General features: G+C 32.9%; 1 protein-coding gene across 1 annotated transcript; it reads left to right on the top strand.

Moving 5' to 3' along the window:
• The first annotated feature begins 370 nt into the window (after positions 1 to 370).
• Positions 371 to 7,542, top strand: LOC149479693 (putative cytochrome P450 6g2). Its single transcript, XM_089707349.1, has 9 exons — positions 371 to 529; positions 1,016 to 1,216; positions 3,182 to 3,328; positions 3,772 to 3,956; positions 4,882 to 5,039; positions 5,735 to 5,853; positions 6,166 to 6,271; positions 6,730 to 6,978; positions 7,370 to 7,542. Exons 1-9 carry the CDS (start codon positions 371 to 373, stop codon positions 7,540 to 7,542), a joined length of 1,497 nt encoding a protein of 498 aa, XP_089563475.1.
• The last annotated feature ends 2,313 nt before the right edge of the window (positions 7,543 to 9,855 follow it).

Consider the following 9,855-nt stretch of genomic DNA (forward strand, 5'->3'; position numbering starts at 1 on the left):
CATAAACAATATAATAACAATATATTTATAGCAGTTTCATAACTGCTGGATATGCTTTACCTTATCATAGAGATAAAATGACAATTATAAAATAATGTACGAAACAGACACTAACATTTATGCTGCTTATTAACCTCCCATAAAACAATTACATTATGTTTTGTCTCGCATTATAAATTAAAAACGTGATTTATTCTTCAGCCTGCCCGTGAGTACGCTGGATGTATGTATTCGAATGGAATATAAATACATAATATCTGTATACCTATTAGATATTATTGCAAAATACGGGAGTTCTGGCAGCAATTAATTTGAAACCCTGACATTCAACATTCAGTTGATAAAAACAATTAACAATATTTCAGGTAAAATGTTACTCGAAGTTTTATTAACTGTGTTAATTGGCCTTATCGCTTGGTTGTATATACGATGGCAAAGATTAAAGTCATACTGGGCAAAGTTGGGAATACCCTATGTAACACCACAGCCTCTAGTGGGAAGCTTGACTTTTCTGCAACGGGAAAATCCGGTAAGTTTGATATTTTTTTTATCTAAATAACTTACTTTATAGCACACTGTAATTAATAACAAGTACACAATTTAGGTCTAGTAGTGTACAAAAGCTAAATTGTCCCTCAAAGTTGTGATGCAGATGTTATAATTGTATTTTATAAAATTTTTCTTTTGACTATGTTGATTCAAGACTTGATTAGTTTTAATAATGTCCTGTGATAATTATTTAATTTTATAAATCTTAATTAAAACCCCTTTACATTATCTTCAATGTCATCGTATATCAAGATCTTCTAAATAAGAAAGTAACAACGTTACAATAATTTAACGTTTCAATTTGTAAACTATTAAAACGAATACAAAATCGAATTCCTGAAAATAAGTTTTAATAAAGTAATAACTGACTGTTTTCTTCCATCTTTTCTGTATTATTCTAAGTGTGTTTGTAAAATTAAGGGTACCTATAGTACTATTTTAATGTTTTGTAATATTCATTTTCTAGATAACATGGCTACGTCGAATGTACGATACGTACGATTCACCATATGTCGGAATATGGCTGTTCCAAAGACCAGCGCTGCTCATCAATTCACCAGAAATAGCCAGGAATGTTCTCGTAAAAGACTTCTATAACTTTAGAGATAGATTCCTGTCTTCGGGGTCGTCAGATCCAACGGGGGCTTTGAATATGTTTACGGTTAATGTAAGTATTATAGGAATTTTGGTGATATTGACAAACTTTTATAGAGACTAGCCAAATAAGCGATATACCTACATACATATTATAAGCACATAAAGAACTACTTAAGTCCCTTCTATATTACTTTAATAGAGCGATGACTCTTTCTACGATTTTCGATTAAATATTTCGGGACAATTTACACACACGGCACGATCTGATCCCATACTAAGCTTTCGCTTATGTTATAGAAACCAGATGGCTGATAAACATACATATATCATTTTAAATAAATTCTTATATCGATAATTAACACCCAGACACAGAGCAAACATCTATGTTCATCACCCAAATAGTTGCCCCGGGTGGGAATCGAACCCACGACCTCAGGCTTGGAAGTCAGGGTCACTACCAACCAAGCCAATCGGTCGGTCAGCATCTAAATTTAACCTTACCAAAAAAAATCCAGATTTCATCTCTAATTTTATCCTATTAGGATTTATAAATTTTATTTTTCTTTAATATTCTGAACTCAAGACGAAGTTTTTTTTTTTTCGGATATATTTAACCACTTTCACTTCGTATAAAACAGTCTTGAGGACTTCTAGACTAAACATTTAAAATATTATATAATTCAATGTAAATTAATTATAGTAACAAAACAATTTATATTTAAAAACAAAAAAATTTATGAACTTCTTATCTAACGCTTAGTTAACATTAAACTTTTAATGATTAGTTTTCTTATCTTTTTTCCTAAATTGTAGAGTGAAGAGTTTATAAAAAAATACGATTGTTTATTCTACGACTAATTTAGTTAAAAAATATTGATAACATAATAATCATCAGGTTAAGGTCACTAAGTACATGTCGTCGAACTTTTGACTGTTAGAAAAATGTTTCTTCACAATGTCCCTTCTGTAATTTTAGTGTATTTATACTATGCATATTGTTTCTTATAGTTTATTACAAAAGAAAAGATTTTGTTAGAACATAATACCTTAGACGATTTTCATTCTATTTTCACTTTCGAGGAAAGTTTGAGTACATAGTACATATAGTACATACTTTCAAAGTTTAAGATAACGCAAGAGAAGCTGCAGTGAAAGCTAGCTTCATTATAAAAAGTTTAGTAATTTTATGCATTGTCATTGATGGCAGATAAGTCTAGATAGACACATGTTTTATAAGGATTATTTTTCCGACCCAAATATCGACCAATAGAATTGCACCATTCGACGTCACGTGGTACAACCTACATGGTATTATACTGATAATTTTTTGAAAATTTTCTCTGGTCGTTGACGTCAAACTGACAGGTTCAATTCAATCTCGGAATTCAATTGTGAAATTATTGGCCGACATTTGGGACGGAAAAATAATCTCCCGAATACCACACGAGCTTCAAAATTATCTGGCATTTCCCTCAAGGTTCCCTGCAAACAAATAAAGTCGTCAAGTTTTTCAGGAAAAATCACTCGCGCTTCGCGCTCGAGATTTTTTAACTTTGACTAAAAACTTGACTCCTTCATTTGTTTGCAACGAACCTATCGGAAATTACCCGATAATTTTGAAGCTCTTGTGGTATTATAAGTGAAAATACATAACAATATTATCTCGCAAAAATATCATAACAACACCACCGAAACTGCACACCTTATGATAAACTTTTTGACAATATCAAAATATGTTTCGATAACATTCGTTGAAAAGTCACCTTTTCAATCTTACCATATTATACACTTTCGCTTCACGTATCGCGAAAAAATATTAATTGTTTAAAATTGCAACATTGTCGATAGTAACAACATTAAAACAATTTAAACGGATGAAAACTTACTAAAAATTGATTCTTAGAATACGTTTTCAAACGTATTCTCCTAGTAATGAGTTGTGTATTAACGCATCAATAATTTTGAATATTATTGTATACGAAATTAAATATACAGATTATTCACTGAAATTTAAATAAGTATATTTAATTTCTAGGACCCTATATGGACAGCAGTGCGTAAGCGCTTATCCGGAGTATTCACAATGGCCAAACTAAAAAGCCTCCAACCGCTTTCTATTTCCAAATCAAATGAATTGGTACAACGTATTAGTATGGAAAAGAGTGAAAATTTAAGTCTTAGGGTAAGGATACCAACCTTTTAGTAATTAGATTTGATCAAACTGCCTATTTCTTATACAATTCACTTATGAAAACACAGGCGTAGGTACCTACTGTAATTTTTTCATCGTGTAATAATCGATAAGGCTTATTTCCAAATATTGAAATGAACCGAATAAACTGAACCATTTTCTGTAAAATTTGGTAGAAAAGACAAGATAAAACCTATTATCCCGGAAATTCCATGGGATCAAAAACTATGCGGATTTTTCTTCGACTACGTGAAGAATAGCCGTTGCTGAAAAGCTAGTAAAATATACTTTCTCCAATTCCAAAGTCTATTCTCTGACACAAAAACAGGCCATACAGAACATAGGATAGGTTTAACCGCAAATCCCACGGGATCAGAAACTATGCGGGTTTTTCCTTGACTTCTTTGAGTAAGATACTATTTTTAATATTCCAGAGTCTATTCTCCGACATAACAACAGACATAATAGGTGCTGCAGCGTTCGGCGTGGCGGGAGACGCGACCCTCACGGGAGATAGTCCGATGAGGGCCGTGACCCGGGAGTTCATGAAGTTTTCCCTGGGAAGGGGCATCGCGTGGTGCAGTATATTCTTCTGGCCGGAGCTTGTTGATATCTTTAGGTATCTTTATGCAATTTCTGAAACGTTTAAATAGCTTGTATGATTGCTTATCTTCACAGCTTATCTTGATGATTTTAACATATTGTAGTAGATATGTCACGGCTAAAGGTAGGTGAGAACATAAACTTAAGATTAGCCGGCTAAACTTAGGTTTATTTTCGACGAGGTGTTAATGTTAGTTTGTTCTATCTTTAGCCGGCTAAACTTAAGTGTAACCACAGGCCCGTGGCTAAAAATGTCGGGGTGGGTAGATTTGGTTAGCGCCGGGCCGGTGGAGGGCTTGAGGGGCCCGCACAGTGCCAGAAAACACTCGCCCTGTTCCTTACATGTATTATAGTAACCAAATCTACCCACCCCGACTCAGGGCAGAAAGCTGGTGGCTAGGTTAGGTTAGGTTAGAACTCTTAAGACCCGCACGAGCCGAGCGAGCGCAGCGAGCGTGCTGCGGCAGCAGCCGGCGAAGTGCCAGAAAACACTCGCCCTGTTCCTTACATGTATTATAGTAACCAAATCTACCCACCCCGACATTTTTAGCCACGGGCCTGCGGTTACACTTAAGTTTAGCCGGCTAAAGATAGAACAAACTAACATTAACACCTCGTCGAAAATAAACCTAAGTTTAGCCGGCTAATCTTAAGTTTATGTTCTCACCTACCTTTAGCCGTAACAGATATATAATATGTGTGTGTATATGTGTGTGTGTGTGTGTGTATATAACTATTGCCCGCTGCTTCGTTCGCGTTAGAATTGGAAATATTAACTATTCTAAAATCCACGCGAACTGCGAAGACATATTCATTCAAATCGGTCCAGCCGTTTAGGAGTTTCAGTTACATTCATACAACTTGCATATAAATATATAGGTAACTTATTACATTACATTTTCGTAACATGCTCTATTTTTAAACAATTTTATTTCTTCCAGATTTACATTATTTCCAAAATCGTCTATAAGGTATTTTAAGAAAGTATTTCAAATACTAATCGAGAAGAGAAAAGATAATGTTGATAGAGGAGAAGATGCCAAGGATTTACTCGGTGCTTTAATTAAATTGAGGCAAGAGAAAGAATGTGAAGACGTTGGTAAGTAGCAGGGTAAATAACTTTATTACATTAATGTTAATTCGAGAGAAGGCTCTTGAATCATCTTATATATAAAATTCTCGTGTCACAATGTTAGTCTGCATACTCCTCCGAAACGGGTGGACCGATTCTCATGAAATTTTCTGTGCATATCGGGTAAGTCTGAGAATCGGCCAACATCTATTTTTCATATGTACCACGGGCGAAGCCGGGGCGGACCGCTAGTTATATATATTATTATATTTTCATATTTAATATTTTCAGGACAATTTTCACACACGACACGATCTGATCCCATACTAAGCTTTCGCTTGTGTTATGGAAACCAGATGGCTGATAAACATACATATACTATAATTTTAAATAAATATTTATATAGATAATTAACAACCAGACACAGAGCAAACATCTATGTTCATCACACAAATATTTGCCACGGGTGGGAATCGAACCCACGACCTCTGGCTTTGAAGGCAGAGCCAACCAAGCCAACCGGTCAGTCAAAAGTTTAGCATTTGATTGCACAGTGAACAGCAAAAAATGTAAATTATAATGAATTTATCGCCGTTCACTTTACTTGTAAAAAAATAATCGATTTTTAAATGAAACACACTAAAACACTGCCGGAATTATTCAAAATGTTTAATCATTGTTCGAGCTTAAATGATATCTTATTTAATTCGAATATGTTGCAGTATTCACAGATGATCTAATAGTGTCCCAAGGGGCGATATTCCTTCAAGGAGGCTACGACACTTCCGCCGTGACGTTGGCTTTTTGTATATATGAACTGGCCTATAATGCTGAATATCAGGTATTCATTGTATTATTATTATTTAAATTTTCATTAAAATCGTTTTAGGTGGTAAGAAATTTTTTGAAAGATGCAAATTTTTTGGCAGATTTGAAAATTATTTCGCCGTTAGAAATTAACATTATAATATATAAGACAATGGTAAAAATACCATGGTTCCTTATAATAGACCTTCACATTGAATGGGGAATTAAATTGAATAATAATTATGATTAACTTATGAATTAAATTTTATGTTCCTATTCAACAAATAACGGCGAGATTGAATTTCATAGTAAATTATTATTGTTTAACAGTAAATATTTGTTTTAGGAAAGGTTATACAGAGAATTATTGGAAGCCAAAATTAATAATAATAATGCTGAATTAGATACACAAACGCTATCAGAACTTGTATATTTAAATTGTGTTATAAAAGGTAACTGCATACATATTTTCTTTTCATTTTTATACAATTTTATTGAATCTATTTTGCATGGCATTATTTGAATCCACCGCTTTTAAAATAAACTTACTGAATAAATTACCGGCTTTGGCATGGACGTTAGAACGAAATAAAAATAAGTTATGTTTATAACAGAATGCAGAAAGAAGATTACCTTTTAATAATTAACTAACTAAAATTAATTTTTTCGCACCAATGACTTTTGAGCTTATATGAACAACACATTTAACACATTTTATTAGTTTTATGAACTAATTATAATTAGTAATAATAAATAATGCCGCATCCATAAATACGTCAGCTTGTATCTTTGAGCTTAGGAATTCTGAGCTTTTAATATGTCCTACATAGAACAGCAAAGCATATGCGACCACCAGTGGGATTATCAAAGAAAAAGGTACTTAAGCGTTTATTCTTTCTATTTCTTCCAGAAACACTGCGAATGTATCCAGCCATGGGTTGGTTCGATAGAATCGCTGCAAACGACTATAAAATAGACGAAAAACTGACCATCAAAGCCGGAACACCAATCTACGTGAACGCTGTAGGAATGCATTATGATCCTAAATACTTCCTGAATCCTAAGAAATTCAAGCCAGAACGATTTTTACCAGAAAATGAGAAGAATATAATACCGTATACTTATATGCCGTTTGGAGAGGGACCTAGAAATTGTATAGGTAAATATTATGATGTATTGAAATCTATACTATTATTTATACTATTAATATTATAGAGCTGAAGAGTTTGTTTGTTTGTTTGAACTAATCTCAGGAACTACTGGTCCGATTTGAAAAATTATTTCGGTGTTAGATATGTGTGTACGTGAGTGTACGTGCGCAGACGGCCGCCATTTGTGGTCATCTTTCGTGAATCGTACTGTACAGGCATTTTCATAGCTTCTCAACATGAATAACTATATTCTATTAATACTTGATAAGAAATGTATTGAATCCAGAAATATTGATTTCATTATTATGCGCAGTAATCCCATCCCAATTCCAAGTAATTTGTTTTAAAATAAACATAATTTCATAATTTTTTCACTCAGTAACAAAATATATTTTTCAGGCTCACGCTTCGCTAAAATGAACCTTCAGCACATACTATCACGTATCATATTAGCCTACGAATTACATCCACTAGCAAATTCACCAAAACCGTGTGAGGAAAAAATGGAGAAACATGCGCTTTTCCTGGCTCCCGGGGAAAATCTATACGTAAATTTTATACCTAGAAAATAGATAATAAATGTTATTTTCGATATACATATACATAGTTTTTTTTTTCGATACCCGGTTCTATAAAGAGTAAACGACTATCCAAAGAGCTTACAGTAATTTAATCAATTTCAATGTTTTATATTATTTCCTTGACAGTTTATTATTTATTCCTTAAAAAATTATGAAAAAATTAATTGCTTCAATTCATATTACTTACAAAATAATTAATAAACAGATATTTGTGGCCAATTCTTCATTACAATGATAACTCCCTCGATAATTAAAACTAATTCCATCAAAAACAAGAACTTCCAAGAAATAGTATAAAATACTATTAAATATACCTTAATTCTTAACCCTTCCAATATTTAAGAACATAACAAGGCCAATAATAATGACGAGTATTATTAGAAATCAGAATTACGAACACAAGAAGACAGGTAGCATTTTAAATTTTACAGGAAAGAGAGTTAAGTCCCTACTAGACGATAATTCTGCATGACATGCTTTACGTGGTGTCATGCATGAATGATAGTTTAGATGAGGTTACGGTGGCTTTCATGATTGCATGCAAAAGCTTAGGACATGAAGCACACTCAGGTTGCACAGGAACTGTATATAAATGCATATATGCATTATTTTACTCATGTAGCATGACGATTCACGCAAACGCATGTCATGCTTCCATTATCGCCTAGGGACTCAACATTTCTATCACACTTTAACACCTCTACAGTTAAACTTATAGACTTATTTTTGACTGATTTTAAACGGGATTCATTCCTAGATATCTTAATGAATATATTGCTTTAAAATACGTTAAACTTTCTTTATATATAACTCGTGTAAAATGTAACACATAAAATACCCCTATAGTTATTGTTTCCGCCCCAAAGTTCCGCTCATTGAATTTCATAACACGGATTACACCCTTCGCGGATGTGTTTGAAGAATAGATTAAGATCCTCAGAACTTGTTAAGTACTTAGTTATATTATAGTTCGATACAGTATTACTCAAAGTGCACGGTTAATGTAAGACTCGATGAATTTAAGATGCACTTTAGGATGATGTATTCATATGCTTTAAGGCCACTAATGCGAAATTTTGGATCGTTCGTTAAGCTAGATTAGTTGATACGATATTGGAAGGAGTAAGGCGGATATACGAGTATTGGAATTGATTAATTATTAAACCGATACATATTTTGAAATTTTATAATGTGAATAATATTTCAAGACAAAAAGCTTTTTCCCTAATGAATAATCAATATGGTTAAAAAAAAACACTTCTTCATCAAACCTTTATGACGGTTGATAAGTGTACAAAGTGTGAATTAGATCTCTACATTTACAGTGAGTCAAAATAGAGTGCGGAGCACCAACGTCCGTATAAACTATTACCAACTAATCATTGCTCTAACAATAATTTTACACTTAATTAACAATAATAAACTTCCAAGTGCTTACATAAAATATGTACACATTCTTTTCTCAGTCCACATAATGCTCTTTGTCACAGATTAAATAAGTAAGGAGCGCATGCATTCTTTAAACCAGCTTGACACGACAAGATTGTACGGGAATTTTAAAAATTCTCACAAACTTGTGAGTACGGACTAGGAAGGTCTTAATTAAATAATTAGCATTTTTAAACAAGACGTCTGGAGCGAGTGAATATTTAACAACAACTAATTTATAACTAGGAAACTCCGGCGTTTTATTTGAGATGTTGAGTTTTAAGTTAAATGCACTCGACAAAGTATGTTCGTGTAGGAATATAAGCGAGTGATTTATGTAGACTATATAAATCGCTATAATTAGCAGCTCATTTCTGAAATTTCTCGCAATTTATGAATCAACACAAATGTAATTTTTGATGGACATTATATATAGGGTTCTATAGAGGTCCGTTGATCACTCGCTTATTTATTTCTTAGAAGCAAAATTTATATAGAAGATATTTCTTACGTTTCTTTTTCCTTTTCCTCAGACTACGATATAAATGCATTTTTCCCACAATTAAGGTTGCTCCGCGGAAGTAATTAGATTGAATAAAGCTTGTCTGAAGATTCACCTAAGAGGAGTCAGTCTATGATTCCACTTACTATATTTTATATTGCAATATTAGTATCAGTAATTTTCTTCTCGTTTTCTAAACTTCAAATTTAGAGCATTTTTTGAAATGATATTACAGTCTATATTAAATGTAAGTATCATAACTAATATTATAAATGCGAAAGTAACTCTGTCTTCTTCACGCCTAAACTATTGAACCGATTTGGATGAAATTTAGTTAGCTGGATACCTGACAAAGGACATAAGATAGGTTTTTG

This window comes from Colias philodice, chromosome 19 (assembly GCF_061535455.1).
Source record: "Colias philodice isolate Cphi_HAF_F1 chromosome 19, ilColPhil1 Martin Lab GWU primary, whole genome shotgun sequence".
NCBI lineage: Eukaryota > Metazoa > Arthropoda > Insecta > Lepidoptera > Pieridae > Colias > Colias philodice.

Coding starts and splice junctions, on each gene's coding strand:
- LOC149479693 (XM_089707349.1), top strand. CDS start 371: ATGTTACTCGAAGTTTTATTAACTGTGTTAATTGGCCTTATCGCTTGG. Junction 1,217..3,181: donor TGAATATGTTTACGGTTAAT/GTAAGTATTATA, acceptor TTTAATTTCTAG/GACCCTATATGGACAGCAGT. Junction 5,040..5,734: donor GAAAGAATGTGAAGACGTTG/GTAAGTAGCAGG, acceptor AATATGTTGCAG/TATTCACAGATGATCTAATA.